The sequence below is a fragment of the Centroberyx gerrardi genome, chromosome 13 (assembly GCF_048128805.1).
Source record: "Centroberyx gerrardi isolate f3 chromosome 13, fCenGer3.hap1.cur.20231027, whole genome shotgun sequence".
NCBI lineage: Eukaryota > Metazoa > Chordata > Actinopteri > Beryciformes > Berycidae > Centroberyx > Centroberyx gerrardi.
The window spans coordinates 24,524,215-24,542,106 of NC_136009.1; the positions used below are offsets into that span (position 1 = coordinate 24,524,215).

Here is a 17,892-nt window from a genome sequence, read left to right on the forward strand (position 1 = left end):
ATACACCTCTCCAAATTAATTGATATTCCAGAAATGCCACGACCAGTGGGAACGGCATTATTAAAGGATGTAATCAGGAGAAAATGAAAATGAAATGGAGTCCAAAAAAAAACCCTGAAACCTGAAAGATCACATTCCTGCTCATCCCTCGTCTCCTGCCTTCTCCTCCCTCCCTCCTCCCTCTCTCCTCCACCCAGTTCACAATCTTTTCATCCCCCTCTTTCACAATTAATCATGTGTAATTGTAAACCGCGTAAAAAGAAGAAAAAAAAAAAAATGGTTTTGTAAGACGCCACAAGGCCAGTAAAAATCATTTTGTGCCTCCAATTATCACCACAAATAATCGTGACGACAATATCTAGCGAAATCATTGGGATTATCATTTTAGCCGTCTTTGTGCGGCCCTAGCCTCTTCTCTATCTTTACACACTCATCTCTCTCCTTCCCATTTTCAAGGATGTGACCGAGAACAAAAAAAAAAAAAAAAAAACGAGGATGAGGGAACTCTTTGACGATAAATTAATGTCATTTGTGTGGTGGGAAAAAAAGCCGTTATCCTGATCAAAACTGAAAAAACATCGCTGACATTTGCAGTCTCTCCCCCCCCCCCCCCCATCCCCCTCCTTCTCTCCTCTACCTCACCCCTCCCTCCCTCCTCTCCCCTCTATCCATTTGATTCATCTTTCTCCTACTTATCAATCTCTCTCTCTCTGTCTGCCCTTTCTCCCTCCATCTCCCTCTCTCTCCTGGATCATTTCACTCCATTATCGCTCTCTTCCACCTCCTGGTCTTTATCTCCATCTTGTTTTCTCCTTTCAGTCGCTCCCTTCTTCTCTCATCCTGTCCTATCCTCCACCTTTTTGCCCCCTGAGCGTGTCTCCTCCCTACCCATTTCATCTACCTTTCTCCTCTCCATCTTCTTATATTCCCCTCCCTCTCCCCCTCTCCCCCTCTTCATCCTTACCTTCCTCTTACGGGTGGTGAGGACCTGGAAGGGCTGGATCTGCCTCTTCTCCCGGTCCCAGGCCACCGCCTCCGTGTCCAGGACGCAGGACACCACCGAGTCCTTCTTCACCTGGGGATGGAGGGAGAGGAAGAAGATTAGAGATGATATACTGTAGATATCGATAAGGAGGGTTTTTCCTGGTTTAAAATGGGTCTTTGGCGGTGTCCCTGTCGTGAGGGCCAGATGACATTATATGCTAATTTGCATATAAGCACTAAGCCTAAGCAATACCAATTACAGATCTGCAAGTTTCATTGAGGTAAATCTAAGACTTTGAAACCTTTTAAATGCAAATTCAGATGAAACAAGACCAATTTCACCTGGGAAATAAACATGAAAATACAAAGAAAAAAAAACTTCAAGGAGTAAGGGTCTGCAGACCAAGAAACCTCAATATTTTGAAGACTGAATTCAAAAACTGTGTTTACTAGTATTTAAGACTTTATGGCCATGAATACAGGCAATCAAATGAAACATATTTTCAGACTTCAGAGGCCCTGAATTTGTTGCTTAATGCTTTGGGAGTAAACACATTAACATTTTTCCCTAGATTTGTCGCTAGTTGCTTTTGAACAATAGAGTTGCGGTCAGACGAGTTGCTAAAGCTAACGACCAAGTCAACAAGCTGGCAACAGTTGTCTTTAGCCAAAAAGCACCACAGCCTGAAGTCAGTCAACCAATGAGAAGACGTCTGCTGCAGTCTCTTCTGCTTAGCCAATTACCGAACTGTTCAACACACACCCTCTGTCGGCTGGACGGCCGCATTGTGCCAAAAGTCAAATGCTTCAAAATATAATATGATATTTTGTTTTTTTAATTTCTCTCAGTTTAGCAGTTCCTTGTTTTTTCACTTCAGCACAAAGACAAAGGGTTTGGCAGCTGAGAAACATTTCCCTGTAGTAAAAACCCTGATGAGAGTTAGGCTGGCCGGTGATACACTACCTGCTTTTTAGGCAGATTATAGGCACAATTTGACCCTTATGACTGATTTTCAAGATCGGACCAAGTCGTGGCTAGTTTGGGGCGGTCCCAATGGACAGGTGCCACAGACAATCTTGTGTGCGAGGCTTAAGGTCTTTAATTTCTTGCCTCCAGATCCAGTCGGGATCATCGAGATTCTTTCAAAAGTGTTTGAATTTACAACTCAAATCAGGACAAGTCTTGGCATTCTCCTGTAGTGAGCCAGTCATCTACTCAAATATGAACGGTGATCAGCATTAGCCAATAAGAATTGAGCGCAAGAGTGGCATTAGAGGTTAGAGGTAGGGGTGTGATCCCCAAATTGAACTCGTCATTAAGTGCGTGGGCCTCTAACATGCAAGATGAAAACAAGATGCAGTTGAGCTGCCTAATGTCTCGCCATAATCACCATGATATATTAAACATAACCAGTTATGCTAATCAGCTCATTAATTAAGCTAATTATGAATGCATATTTCTATGTCAACAAACTTGTCTTCAAATAACACACAGGCAGTTTTAATATGGACTCTGTATCTTAAAGCATTAAGGAGATAATAGTTAAAAGAAAATCAGTTTTTCTGCATTAATATGCAAATTTATGCAGCAAGGTGCTCAAAATTCTAATCAGATCATCGACTCTATAGGGAGAAACCTGTGGTGTAAGTATGAATTTTCCATCATGTATTGTGCTTTGTTTTTGGGACGATTTGACAGTTAAAAGTATCGACTTCAAAAGTGTTCACGTGTTTCAACGTTTTTTTAAACCATCAAATACCAAGTTTTCTGTCGACTTGGTTTGCTCTTGGGGATAATTTTTCCTAGCTTTTTCACACTCAACACACTTACACTAAAGTGAGTCATACATTTGAGTTCATGTGTTACCATGTCAACCGCAAACGAAAACAGAAATCCAGCAAGTAGTTGTATCCTGTCACGGCATTTTAAAAGGGTTGTGATTACAAAATGACAAAATGGATGTTTCCACTTCACTAAAGGCATTTCCTCATTAGTGAAGTCAGAATTGAAGAAGTCGGAGAAATTGGGAACCACTGCCAAACCTCGAGTTCCCAAGTAGCATTTGCCACCTGAAAGCTGTCGTGAAAAGTATTTTCAAGTAGGAAGCTTGAGCCTACCGTCTTTCACATGACGGGAAAATTCAGCATAAGTGTGTAATATCCAATCTTTTCACTCAGTGTGTCCCCTGCCTTAGAGGTTAGGCAGTGTTAATGAAGAGGGAGGGAGGAGAGAGACAGCAAAGGAGAGAGGTTAAAAAAAATTACGAGAAAGATGGGTTAAGAGAGCACGGGGAGAATGAAGAGAGAAGCAGGAGAAAGAGGCAGCAAAAAGGTGACAGTAAGAAAAGAACAGGCATTATTAAGAGGTAATGAAGAGGGGAGGGAAATGCATATAAAGGAGAGAAGGCGGGACAAATGGTGTGAAGGGGTAAGGGGAATAAAGAGGCGATGAAGACAAAAACAAAAACATGAGTGAAGACAGCGGTAATGAGCATCGACAGGCAATGAAGAAAAAGCGAGAAAGAACGAGAGTAAAAAGGTGTAGAAAGTGACAGAAACGGCGAGAGGGAAGGGATAAGGAGGAATGTCAAGAGGCAGAATAGCAGAAAGAGGGACAGAGAGTGCAGAAAGGTGGGAGAGTGAGAAATTAGAGACAGGCAGCATCGAGACGAAATGAAAAGATGAGAGCGACAGGGAGAGAGAGACAGGAATGAAAGAGACGAGAGAGTAAGTGGGGAGAGAGTGGAGAAAGAGAGGTAGAGGGGGGAACAGCGAGGTGGGAGAGAAGGAGCAGGGCATCATCAAGAAGTAATGGAGAGGTAAGAAAGACAGAAATGATGAGGAGACAGCGAGAGGCAAGAGAAAGAGATGAGAGTCAGTGTGAGAGACAGAGAGATGTGAGAGGGCAGATGTTATGTGAAATGAGGAGATGCAGCATGTGACAGAGAAAGAAAGACAGAGACAGAATTAGAGCGTGAGAAAGGAGGGGCGGGCGGCACTGGGAAACAAGGCGACGGTAAACCCGGGCCGTCATTTCCCCAAAGTTTCGCCGAAATCCGATCAGCGGCGGCCGAGGTATCGCAAGTGACAAACGGATGAGCAAACGGATGAAGACCGATCCACGGTCCCTCTCCAATATATATAAAATTTCATTGCTTTTCTGTGACTTTCCATAACTAAGTCGCTTCCATGACCTAAGAATTGTATTCCTATCTGGTTTGTTAATGTTTTTCAGCTCAGAAATGTTAAAGTGTTAAGTGGTAAACAGTCTGGTTTCCATGACAGATGGGTCCGATGTGGAAAAGAGGCCATACAATGTAGAAAAATTGAAAAAAAGAAAACACAAAATCACTGAAATAAGTTATAATACATCCTGGTATGTTGTTGTAAAGTCACCTATTAGTAAACAACCTGATATTCCATGACTTCCCCAGAGAATTTATCAAATTCCCTGCCTTTCCCTGTCTGGAATACAGACAACAGAGTTTCTGTTATTATTGCCGCCGCTGCTTCAGAATTTTATGAAATGTCATGAAGTCGCAATTACACGACTCTGCAGAGGGCTTTTAATTTGAAACGACGGACACAGGAAGTGGCGACACGTGGCGACACCCGGCCGAGGCGAGAGGGAGAGAGAGAAAGAAGAGAAAAAGAGAGAGAAAGGTAGATTTAACTAGCTAACGTTAAGTTAGATTTGCAATGTATTCTCTATTGATGTTCATGGCCAACTAATTATTATTAATATTAATGATATATCGTGAAATAATGTCAATTTGCAGTCAAAGTGTCACTTTATTTCATATTTTTTAATTACCTATTGATATTCACTCCGACCACCGGCGTACTACGCGCGCACCACCCAGGTACAACAAAACCCTTTCCCCCCCGCTGCTAAAAAAAAAACCCTAGAGGAAACACTGCACAACTCTCTGAATTCAATGATATCCAAGAAATTCCATGGCCAGTGGAAAGCCTGAATGATTGAAGTAACAGACAGACAAATAAATCTTGAAGAGGGGTTTCAACGAACGGAGACAGACAGAGATACAGAGGTAGAGAGAGGAGGAGCGGGCACAGGGAAACCAGACAGAACGAGAGAGAGTTGGACAGCGCACCAAATAAAAAGAAGAGAAAAAAAAAAAGGCTGATAGGCAAGGTTGAGAAGACAGAGAGAGAGAGAGACAGAGACAGAGAGAGAGAGAGAGAGAGAGATAAATGGGTGAAGTTGTTATCCACGCCGTTGTAAAAACCCCATTTGACAATCACCGTTCAAAGCGGCTCCTCTCTCCCAGGAGATGAGCCTCAGCTGTGGTGCTTTACCTTGGGAATGCGAGAGATGATATCAGGGTATTTGCTGGTGTTGTCTTCTTGGTTGCGGCTGAATATTCGCACCTCACCGCTCTCCAGGATGTGGATCTGTAAGGGTAATAACAAAAACAACAACAACAACAAAAAAGGATTTTAAAGTGGTTTGGTCAATGATCATACCGCAACTGAAACCTCTGATTTTAGGATGAAGCTTGGAAGATGGGAGATGTCAATAATGTATGTAGGAGGAAGATGTGGGGTTTTTTGTTTTGAAGGTGAACAACTACTACATCTAATTATGGGACACACACAGACACACAGACGATGTGTGTATGGATTCGATGGACACACACACACACACACGCTTCCATGCACACATTTACGCTTATGGTGGTTCATCAAATCCATGCACACACACAAGCTTGTGTATGGTTATCCGTCAAATCCAAACAACCACAGACACACGTTTCCTTGTCCACTGAATCCTTACACACACACACACACACACACACACACACACACACACACACAGGGGGAGTGCTTAATTGAGCAGTGTACCATGAGTCCCTCTGCTGGATGTTTAAGGTAATGTCCACTGCAGTGTGGAGAGAGAGAGAAAGAGAGAGGACGTCATAGTGCTCGCTCGCTCCGTCTCCATGTCATTTTGTCTCTCTCTCTTTCTCCCTCTCTCTCTCTGTGTCGTTCTCTCTCTCGTTCCCTCTCTCTCTCTGTGTCGTTCTCTCTCTCGTTCCCTCTCTCTCTTTGCACGTCTCTCCCTCTCAATTCAACTCAGTTCAAAGACACTTTATTGGCATGACTGTCCAAAATTAACAATACTGCTGGAGGGGTTTACATTACAAGCCGCCTCTTGCCGTGTCTCTTCATGTCTCTCTCTCTCTCTACAATTCCCTCTCCCCACTGCAGTCTCTCGCCCTCTCTCTCTCTGTTTCTGTCCCACTCTATCTCTCTCTCTCTATGTGTCTCGCCCTCGCTCTACATCTCTCACCCTCTATCCATGCCTCTTTCTCTCTCTCTCTCCCTCCCCCCCATATCTCTCTCTCTCTCTCTCTCTCATCCCCAATGGGAGAGGTAGCTCGCTCTACCTACAGGCCTAGGGCAAAAGCAGCACTACTGTTTATCTTGAAAGAATAGGCGCACACACACACACACACACACAAATTCAAGCGGACACGCGAGCAGCGAGCAGAAAAAAAACAAAAACCCACACAACAGCAATACCTCACATACACAATGAACACAGCCAAAAGGTATATGCATACAAAATTCAGCAGGCATATGTTCAGTGCCAAATGCAAGAAAAACAAACAATTGCACTCCATCGCATCATGGCATACGCACGCCTACTCACTCACTCACACACACACATATACACACATACCTGCGCTCGCTCCCCATCATATTTGTACTCGCAGGTGAATGCCGCCTCGTCGAATCTCTTCATCACCTCGCCGACGCCCTTGGTGGGATGGGCCAACATCGGTCTCAGCGGTACACCTGGGAAAAGACAAAGAACTGAGGTGAGAATTGGAGAAAGTAAACCGCTAAACGGAGGGTAGCAACAGCGAGACACCAAAGCAACCAACAGAGACGCAGTCATGCATTTTTCATGAATCATAAATAGTTAAGAAACTAATTGTAAGTTGGCCCAGGAGAAGTTTTCTTCACTTGCCACTTTTTTTTTTGCACGTGTGAGTGCGTGTGGGGGGAGGAGGGAGGGGCGCCGGCGCCAACAGGCCTCCGGGAAGAGAAAGTGAGGCAGATCTGGGATCCGTTTTGCCTTTTCGCAAAACCCAGAAGCTGTGAAATTAGCTTCGATGACACATTCCCACATGACACAACAGCATCACACCCACAACTGTTTCCGTGACAAACCCATAGTTCAAATTATTTGATTTGTGTTCTCATTTGGCCCCAATCTGAGGGTTCTCTGACTCAGTTCCCCTTGGGGCGCACTGCTAAGTTAAGCTTCAAAAGCAGCACGGAGGTTAAATAATGAAATATACCAATAAAAAGCCTCTAATTGTGATTACAGAGCATAGTGCCAATCATGGCAGGAGCTTTTGTCCCCTGGCCACATCAGCCACTTTCACTATCTTACTATATTATCTCTTTCTTAGAATAGAACAGGCCCTCTGAATAATAATTGTGGATCTGCCAAGACAGAAGGTAGACTCATCTAACTGACCAGCCAAAATTTACTAGAATTCAGATGGTGACTGGTATTAATTTCCCAACTTGGTGCCAAGGGTCCTTATCACACATAGCTTGACAACAGCGTAATTGGGAGCTAAATCCTAATTTTAGCAGTACCTTGTATCTTTAAGTGATAAATGATTCAACTAAAATAACTGACTCACCTCCACTGAATGGATCAATAAACACAGACCAATCACCATTTTGAATCGTATAGCATTCCGTGCCTCCTGATTGGCTGGTTACCTGGGGTGAGCTTGCAGTGATTGGGCAGCTGGTCTATGCCCTCCTTCAGCAGAACCGGGATGATGACATCGTAATTGGGCATCTCGCTGGATGGGAGAGTTGGGGGAGCGGGTGGGGAGACGCGACCGCGTGTTTGGGGAAAAGAAAAAAAAATCAATATGATCCAAAATTAAAGTCAACAGAATGAGTGAGCCAGGGAATGAGGGGGAATGAGGCAGAGGGCTTAAGGGGGATGAAGCATTGTGGTGGCGCCGATGAGGGACTGCAAAGTGAAATGAGGGCGTTTGTTTAGGCTTCACTTACCAGTAAGTCTGTTTGAGAATGAGACTCTTCTCTTCGATCCAAGCCCTCTTGCTGTCGGCGCTCATCCCCTTCCCTGCGTCGATCACAGCGGGGGGGAAATCTATAGGGGAAGGAAAAAGAAAATTAATCTCAAACAGTTCTGTCTAAGTGTTTGAACATTCATACGACCCAACATTTGCTGGATGAAGGTTCAAAGGCTCCTATTTGACCTGCCTGATTAAATAATGGTTAAATAAAGAAAGAAAAAAACGTTAAGAAAAACATTTCCAGACCAGACCACAGATCAATGCAAATTTCCCACCAAGCCTCTGGTCTAATTGACTCTTATTAAAGCATACCTCGAGTCGTGAATAAGCCACGAATACTAATAAGTCAGGAATGCATTTATTTCACTCGGTGTCTGTAGTAGTGTGGGTCTGATCAGCGCTGAGAGCAGCGATAGCAGAGGGCGAGGGGCGGATGTCAAAAATTTCCTCCTGGAGGTGTTGTGGAACGAATTCAACAAAACATCAGTATGGGGAGGCGCCGGATTAATACGCCCAATGGCATACCTTGTCACCGCTGTTTTAGTTATTCTGTGCATTTGCCCTTTTGTATTTAGCATGTTTTGTAGTGGCATGTTTGCTGGTATACTGGCTTGGTTACCCTGGTTCCCTAACCAGGGTTCAAATCCCATCCTCACCCTTCACCTGTACACACACACTTGTATTTAGTATCATGTTTTGATCGAAGACTTACTTCTTAGTATTGGTTGTGAAGCGCTTTGTAACCCTGCTTTCGCAACTGCTCTATAAGTTTCAAGTTTGTTTATTTCTATAGGCCTTTATCACATGCATGTCTCAGAGGACTTTACAGAGAATGAGCCTAATTAGAACAGAATAAAGAAACCATATAAATAAAGGTTGTGATGATTATTATTCTCTGCTCTCACACTTTCCTCCCCCTTTCGTCTAACAGCCTAGCCAGGTTTCTATTTAAATAACATAATTCCTTCAGATCCTGTGTATTGGTATTTCTCGTTCACTCTACCATAAAAAAACATCAATTTTTCAAACCCCAATTTCAAGAGGCAAACTGAGCGAAACCCCCAGCTCTTCCTGAGCCCTGCGTCGGGGCGAGGGTGTGACGACTTTAATATTCTGGGCTACCTTGTCCGGGCGGGGTCAGGCAGACGGCCTGGCTCAGCGCTGCCAGGACGCTCTGCTCGGCCAAGCCTATCCTCAGCTTCCCCGCCAGGGACCTGTCAATCAAAACCACAAGGCCAATAGCAGTCAACGTTCACGCCCAAGAGCACCTGATATCCATGACGACGGCTGTATGCTTGAACAGACAAACAGACCTGCGAGTAGAAAGGCGTTGCGATATGTCTTTGTGTATAGACATGCAAATTTGTGTGTATGCGTGTGGGCACATAAGCAGCAGACTGTCAGTGTGTGTGTGTGTGTGTGTGTGTGTGTGTGTGTTATTTTACCTGACTATGTAGCGGGCCTCCGAGAAGCGGCACGCCACAAAGAGGCCTTTGATGATGTCGATTTTCTTATTCATGGCCTGAGGCGGCCGTGAGGAAATTGAGATTCACAGAGGAAGAGCGAGAAGAGACAGAATGCAGAAAGAGGGAGGTCACCAGCGAGCACACAACTCCATGTTCAACCCAGAGTTAAGAAAAAAGAAAAACCAAACGGCAAAAGGAAATAATTTTCTCGAGACATTCCAGCCATCTGACGACTTATTCAAAGGCTGAAAAATTACCCTACTATCTTTCCTCCGCAGTAGACAAATAAACTATCAATTCCCTTTTGAAAACACACACACACACACACATTAACATTATCTTTCATTTCCCTCCCCGACCCCAATTTTAAGAGGCAAATTGAGTGAAAACATTATTTTCCCCAAGTCCGTTTTCCTCTAATGAAAATGTTATTCTGCGGCTCACCGAGTTCCCACTCATGTTGGCAATTTCCTTCAATTTGCCGAACACGCCCCCTGCCGTCAGACTGGCGGGCTGGAACATCATGCGCTGGTTGCTACGGGAACTCTCCGCCACCAGGCCCAAATCCCCTTTCTCCTGCGCCTCTGCCTTGATTTTGTCCAATTGTCGCCCTGGCAACAAGACGGAGACGGTAAATACCAGCCACCTCGCCGGCTGATGAGCATAGAAGGGAAGGGTTGGCAATTAAGCTGGGAATGTGTGCGCAAGTGTTTGGGTGCAAAAGAATGCGTGTGTGAGAGTGTGAGAGTGTGAGAGTGTGCCTGTGTGAGTGTGTGAGTGTGTGAGTGTGTGTCCATTACCAGTTGCTTGGGCAACAGCTTTCATCAGCACCGTCTCTCCCACCCCCAGCTCCATCCCCAGGTAGGCCGGACCCAGCTGGTTCAGACACAGGTACACACAGCACAGCAAGTCGTCTGGAGAGGGAACACGCACACACACACACACACACACACACAAATGCATACATGTTATTCCATACCACACAGATGCATGCACAGACACAAATAAACAGAAACAAACACACAGATGCAGACACCAACAGGAACACACAGACAGAGACACACACACGCGAACACCGACAAAGACAAGCACACAGATACACACACACAAATACTAACGCAGACACACCCCCTGACACACACAATCACACAAAGACACACACACAGATACCACCAAAAAACACATCAATACAAACACACCCGATGAACACGAACACACACACACATCAATGAACTGACTCATCCTCCCACTTTTATGTGCAACCTGGCTTCATCATCATCTCCTTGATAGAGTGGCTGGCAGCCAGCTGCCTGTGTAGGTACATCAGCATGCATTATGGGAGAGATAAAATACCATTTACCTGGAGAGAGCAGCAGCACGGAGCGAAGCAGGTTCGACAGCGTCTCGATGTTCCTCAGCCTAGGAAATGACAACGGGAACGCTTTGAGACAAGGGGGAGACGGAGTTAAACGAATTTTAAAGCCACCCTGTAAATACTTTGCGGTCGGAAATGAGATTTGTCTGGAGGTTTTAATAGGAAGTGGAAGCTGGGGATGTAGACGAAGAGTTCATTTCTGAAACACTGTATATCAATTAGAAGGGGGCGGGCGGGGGGGGGGCAAGTCATTACCCGGAAGTTCGTCATTCATCAGCTTCAATATATAGAAGATGCAGTCTGTAAAAGGTGTTTTAAATTTGACAACCAGAAGACACGTAAGTTACAAACTCATTTAAAACTTATGATCTGGGTTCCCATCGTGGCCCTGATGTAAAATTCCATGACTTTTTCATGACTTTCCATAACTTAAGTCGGTGCGCTTCCATGACCTAAAAATTATATTCCTTCCTTGTTGTTTTTCGGCCCAGAAAAGTTAACCAGACCATTACGTTCCATTACAGTTGGGCTTGCTGTGGAGAAAAACAGCTGAAAACCACCAGCTAATGCATTGAATGTGTGAAACAAGTTGTAAAAAAAAAAAACCATTCTGGTATATTCTTGTAAAGTGACCCATTTGTAAAGTTTCCTGACTTCCCCAGAGAATTTATCAAATTCTTTGATTGTCCCAGTATTGAATACACCTTTCTAAATTCCTTGATATTCCAGAAATGCCCAGTGGGAAGCCTGTATATTTTGTCTTAAACTTTTGCTGTATATCCTCATTTTGGAATAAAACTCCTCTTACCTGCCAGAATCCTCTTCGATCTTCTCAAAGGTGCGAGCCACAGCCAAGTACGGCACTCTGGAGAGGTGATGAGCATGTAGTTAGGCGATACATCTACACTGACAGATTTACATTTTAGGCATTTAGCCGACTCAGCTATCCAGAGCGAGTAGCAGCAATTAGTGCAACAGCAGAACACGCTTCGATTCCTACATCGTCAACATCACATGCAACCAATAGCGAGGAGGTAAAAGGTCAAGAGCTGCAGGGTCCCGACAACAGATGGAGCGAATATTCCTGTGTCCCTCCCTACAATGACTTTAACAGAGATGTATCAAGTTGGAGACTCAAAGAAAACAGAAACAACTATTATCCACCATATGGTAGGAAAGCAAATACAGTAGGTCCGCTTCACAGAACTAAAATTACCATACGAGAATTTCTCTGTAGAGCCATGTTCAGGTGCACCCTGGGATTTAAACGCTTTGTAAAATTATGAACATTGCAGTCTTCCAAACGAATCTCCAGGTATGCCGGGAAAACAAGTCCTGCTGTATCTGATAACATTCTGGGCATGCTCAGTCAGTCCAGGGTCAAGTGAAATTTGCAAATCATTCTTAGCGTTTATTTTTATCTTCTTGGAGTACCAGATGGGCACGGTTTGCCACATGGGAGAATATTAAGTCCAGAAAGTTTAGACAAGCACAGTAAAGTATTTCAGTGTTAATTCACTTTTTGGTGATTGACTTTTTACCCAACAGTGTCCGCATGCAGTAAACTCCACCCATCTGGTACTCCAAGCAGGTTAAAACAAACCCAAAGAATTATTTGCACAAAGTATTTGACCCTGGTCTGGGCCCAGTGTGGTCAGCAGGGGTTAGTGTGGCCTTGATGTAAAACTCCATGATTTTTTCAATAACTTTATAGTCAGAGTGCTACCCTGCCCTGAACATTTTATTCCTCCCTCGTTTCTTAATGTTGCTTTTCAGCTCAGAAAAGTTAAAAAGGGGTAAAAAGTCTGACTCCCACTGCAGTTGGGCAAAACCACCATTTGGTACAATAAATGTGTGAAACAAGTTGGAAAATACACGCTGGTATATTCATTTCATCCTCAACTTCTGGATATTCCCTAACTTCCCCAAAAAAATGCATCAAATTCCCAGACTTTCCCTGTCTGGAATACATCCTATTTCTGTGAATACACCTCTCAATATTCCATGATATTCCAGAAATGCCATGACCAGTGGGAAACCCGGGTCAGGGTATTTATATTGAGACACTGGGATCACATTTCTGGTTGAGGTGAGAGGTGAACAGGCTGAGTGAAAGGTGGGTTGGGCTTACTTCTGGCCCCGCCCCCAGCAGGCGTGGTCCACAGGGTGGTAGTTGGGCCGGGACGGGTCGTAGTCCGTCTGTCCTGAAGACTTCTCACTGTGGAAGAAGACAAGAAGAAATATAATAACTGTGTGGCAGTGGCTGCTGTTTTGGACATTGACTGCAAGACAAATTTCTGAGTAAACACACAATAATGCACAATATTATCCCAAGAATGAGACATTTCAAACTGTAAGCAGCGTTGGAGAAGCTACTTGCTGGAAGAAGTTTAATTACAGCAAAGTTAACCTCAAGGGAAATATAGTTTTGTTAACTAAAGTTATTTAGAGAAAGTAGTTCAAACTACTTTGTAAAAAATGATCTTATCTACTTTGCCAATGTTATATAATACAAAATCACACGGCTGCAAAAAAAATCCACTGATTAGGATGCTGAAAAAATTGCTTTATTTGAAATAAAGTGCAAGGAATTTTTACTTTGTTTATAATCCCATACTGCAAGAAACTAGAGTCAGACCAAATAATACAATCTAGGTCACAGGAAGAAGTGCAAAGAATGTTAACTTTCTTTTGTGTGTAATGTCCCTCTCTCCTCTCCCTCTCAAAAGAGGCAGCAACAAAAGGTACATAAATAAAAAAGGATGAAAAAATGCAATTCCTATTTCTGGCCAAAAATAGTTGATAGTTGCAGTAGCTAACAAAGCCTCAAAATGGCAAAAAAAAAAAGAAGTAATTAGCTGCTACTATGAGTTTAATTGCATGTAGTGAAACCAATACTTAATGAATGTAAGACAGCTTTTGAGATACTGGTGTGAAACTATAATAATAATAATAATAATAGGTGTGAAACTATAATAATAATCAACTGACAGACAAATGGGTTGTCAGAAAGAGGCGAGCAAATAGACTGCAGGACCAGAAGAAAACAGAAAACATGTAAAACTGGCAAACAGATTCAAGGCAGAAAGATGGTGAAGTAGGAATTAGGCCTATAGAGCACTTACAAATTCACATATTCCTCTAAAGGCACTCTTGTAAGTACGTTACTACAGGGGTCAGAGGTCAAGGGTGGACACAGAGATCGAACCCGTTACCCTCTGGTTACAGGACGGTCTGCAGCCAGCCAAGCAGGCAGAGAGGCAGGCTCGGCATCAGGCCCATCAAGCCTGAGCTCTTTTCAACTTCCTCTTGTACTTTGCCTTACCCTTTCTTGTCTTTGCTCTCCTCCGCTGCATTCTTCTCCCCGTCCTTTCTCTTCTCCGCACTCGTCTTTTTCTCTCCCTCGTTCTTCTCCTCTGGTTTCTCCATCTTCACAGCAGCCTTCCTGGGAGCTATTGAAAAAAAAATAAAAGGGGAGGTGAGGGTGGAGCAGGGTGTGGGGGGGCAACATTTTGCCGTCTTCCCTAACTGATAAAAGCATAGCACATTTACGGACACATTTTTTTTTTTTTTTGTGCAAGCACAGAGCTATGCAAATTCCTCCTCACCAAAGAAACTGCTGATGGGGGCTTTCTTGGCCGACTGCTTATCTTTCTGCTCTTTTGCTTCTTTCTGCTCTTTTGCCGTTTGACTTTTCGGGCTCTCTCTTCCCTCTCGCGTGTCCTTTTCAACCGCCTCCTCCTTCGCAGCGGCGGGCCCTTTCTCATCAACGTCCACCTTCTTCTTCTTCTTCGCTTCATTTTTCTTTTCCGCCCCCTCAGCTTTCTTTCCCTTCTCCACCTGCTCCTCCTCCTTGGCCTTCTCTCCATCCTCTTTCTTCTCCTCCTTCACCTCCTCCGGTCTGTCAGCTTCGGTCACCGCTTTTTCTACCCTTTCTTCCTTCGCTCCCTCCTCCATGGGTTCGTCGGTGTTCCCTACACAGGGGGAGAGAGAGAGAAAGGAAGTGGAGTCATTGAAGAGATAAATGCCAGTTTATCCACAGAGGGCGACCCAGTTTTGTTGTGAGACCATGTTTGAAGATCGTTTTTCAACATAACAGCATTGTTTGCTAAATGGAGCGGGTTATTTTTTTGAGGTTTTCTTTCCCCGAGAGAGTCAAGTAAGAGAGAAAAGCCTATTGACAGACTTGTAGCACTTGTATCATCGAGTGCCAACAGATAGAGCTTGGTGGTGATACTGGCTGGTGGATGAGGAGGTTGATTTCCAGTCTGGCCCCTATCTCAGTCAAAATGGCCCGGTGGATTCTAAAATCCCACAGTCACTTTTGGTATTTTACCAGGCGCATTGCATTTTAGAATAGACAAGAGAAGGGTTGTTTACTTGCCAAAGTGTCTGGTGGACTAGACAAACTTGCGGGAAATACACACTGGAATTGCAGAGGTGCTGACCATGGCACACTACAGTACTATCTTGAAGAAAGGTTGCTGTACACACTCACTGCAAGTCAAGTTAACCAAATGTTCTTTTCAATTTTGCCCTGAAGGAGACTTAAATAAATCACTGATGCATCTTTTATCAGAGAGCATGTTCTTCCAGTTTCTATTTCAAAATCACACAGTTTTCCCCCCGCAGCTCAATTTCTAGACTGAAACTGAGAATTTGGCTGGTTTTGGATGTGTGTGCTCATAGTGGCAACAACTGAAGATGGGCCATATGAGTGTCAACTAGGCCAGGTCACTCTGTAATTGAAGATTATTCTTCATGCCAGCAAACATCACAGTTAGGCTACATACAATGTGCAGTCATATCACTGAACAACGATATTCTTCCATACTTTTTCACTTATTGTGCAATTTCCAAACTTTTGAAATTATCAAATTAATTTTCCAGACTATCCAAACCTGCACAGAAACCCTGGGAAATAGCCTAAAGCCTTACCAGCGGTTAGGATTCCTACATATTCCCCATTTCAAAATTCCTTTTTCCACAACCTAAATTTCTTCTGAAGATTCCGGTCTGTGTTGAATTTGACATGTGCTGATAGTAACATTATAGGCCCCAATACTCTACATGATGACATCATGGTATGGGAACCCACAGCAGGTCTTCCAACTTCACCAAATGGAGGACTGCACAATTAATTTTGGTTAATGATAAATCTCAATTTCCACAATTAATAAATCACAGAATTCTGGCATAGCAGCAGTGCTGAAAACGTCCATTTAAAAGACCCACTGTAGTTGAAAACAGATGTTGATACAATTAATTCTTCACCCAAATAATGAAGTCTAATAATCATGATGACAATAACTAGCAGAATAACCAGGATCATCATTTGAGCCATAGTTGTGCATCACTGGTATAACACCGTGCATTGTTTTTTGAGTTTTTTTTCTTCTTTTCCCATACATTTTCCATACTTTCCTGTCCAGACCTGCATAGGAACCCAGTTATTACAGCAGAGGTGAAGCCTTACCGGGGCTGCTGGCCCTGCTCTCCACACGGGGCCGTTTGTTTTGCTGACCCTGCGCCTCGTTGGCCTCGCCCCCCTCCTCCTTCTGGCTTTCACTGCCGCTCCTGCTCTCATCCAGCTTCCTCTTGGGGAACATCTTCCTCGCTGCGCATGTCAGGACAGGCATTTTAAAAACAAACCAAAAAAAAAAAAACAATAAATAAATAGTGAGAGGCATCCCAACTGAAATCATGCAGTCATCAAACAGAAAGAGACTCTGAAGATGAAAACAGGACGAGCTGCTCTCTTACTACAGATGTAGGGCAAAGAAAAAAGGAGAATCAGAGATACGTAGTTTGCTAATGAAAACACTAATTCCATCCTGAAAGATATTATGCAGCAAAAGCAGCTTAAGATCCCAGTGTAATTTCCCTTGTAATTTTATGCAGCAGTGATGCTCGGGGGTAATTCTGGTTTTGGTTCCACATCCGCCTCCATTTTGGTCCCAGTTAAGGTTCTAGTACAGGTAGCGGCGCAGATGTTTTCTTCAGATATCGTAATGAAAGCATCAACTCCAGACATTAAGACTGCACTTTTTGGTCAGATTCTATAGTTATTTTAACGTGATGTTTTCTCTAGCAGCGGTGGTAGTGTTGTTGCCGTGGTGCCGCACCACTGCCGAACGTAAACACTGCAGTCATCAGACACAAAGAGAATGGGATGATGAAAAGAGAATGAGCCATTTTCTTGTTGCAAAAGTAGGATGAAGGTCAGTGAACACTTCCCTAATGAAAACAATACTGAAAAGTAGCTTATGTACATCCTTCATTTCTGCTGTAACCTGCTCCTGAAACATACATTATATACAAAAATGTTAGGATTCACCTTCCTAGTATTGAGCTGGACTCCCCTTTGCCTGATTGATGTCTCATTTGTTTCAAGGTTTTAAAATAAAAACCTTCTTTAACCCGTCTCTCCTCCTCTTTGTCTACATCTCCTCTACAGGACTAAAGGGGTTTTGATAGGTGAAATCAATAAGGGTTTTCCACTGAAGTCAGTTTGGCCAATCTATTTCATGTACAGTGTAAGTCATTTTAATGTTTTGTACTCGCATCAAACACAAAAGACGGTAAACTCATTGATAATGACACGCATGGTAGGGGAAAATACAGCAGCACTTCAATACTCTTATCTTGCGCAGTAAAATGTTTAAGCAGTCGTGTACAAAGTGCAGTTATCAAATAATAATGACTACATTTGCTCAGTGCTTCTCTACAGAAAGTTACCAAGCGCTGTAAAACAAAGAGGGACAGAATAAACACTGACAATCAGCTATAATAATGTGAAGACTTGCACTGCTGGTTCCATTAAGCCCCAGTCAGCACAAACGAAACAGCACAAGACAAAGTAGCAATAATATTATCATCTCAACGCAAATACACATAGAAAAATAATAATGTAGGCTTGAAAGTGTACTCAGCGGTTCAGCAGCTGAGATAGATGACAAATAGTGCAATT

At 43.5% G+C, this 17,892-nt stretch overlaps 1 protein-coding gene across 1 annotated transcript in view; it reads right to left on the minus strand.

The window, feature by feature from the left end:
- The window catches only part of lig1 (ligase I, DNA, ATP-dependent), a 38,304-nt gene that overhangs the window by 16,267 nt on the left and 4,145 nt on the right, over nucleotides 1-17,892 (minus strand). The window contains exons 5-19 of the mRNA XM_078287665.1: nucleotides 16,399-16,539; nucleotides 14,531-14,896; nucleotides 14,248-14,374; nucleotides 13,054-13,140; nucleotides 11,731-11,787; nucleotides 10,908-10,966; nucleotides 10,348-10,461; nucleotides 9,992-10,158; nucleotides 9,527-9,603; nucleotides 9,204-9,295; nucleotides 8,056-8,155; nucleotides 7,753-7,838; nucleotides 6,692-6,807; nucleotides 5,305-5,400; nucleotides 965-1,075 (exon numbers count right to left, since the gene is read on the minus strand). Of these exons, the coding sequence (XP_078143791.1) occupies nucleotides 965-1,075; nucleotides 5,305-5,400; nucleotides 6,692-6,807; nucleotides 7,753-7,838; nucleotides 8,056-8,155; nucleotides 9,204-9,295; nucleotides 9,527-9,603; nucleotides 9,992-10,158; nucleotides 10,348-10,461; nucleotides 10,908-10,966; nucleotides 11,731-11,787; nucleotides 13,054-13,140; nucleotides 14,248-14,374; nucleotides 14,531-14,896; nucleotides 16,399-16,539 (1,796 nt within the window). The remainder of the gene's footprint in view (nucleotides 1-964; nucleotides 1,076-5,304; nucleotides 5,401-6,691; nucleotides 6,808-7,752; nucleotides 7,839-8,055; nucleotides 8,156-9,203; nucleotides 9,296-9,526; nucleotides 9,604-9,991; nucleotides 10,159-10,347; nucleotides 10,462-10,907; nucleotides 10,967-11,730; nucleotides 11,788-13,053; nucleotides 13,141-14,247; nucleotides 14,375-14,530; nucleotides 14,897-16,398; nucleotides 16,540-17,892) is intronic.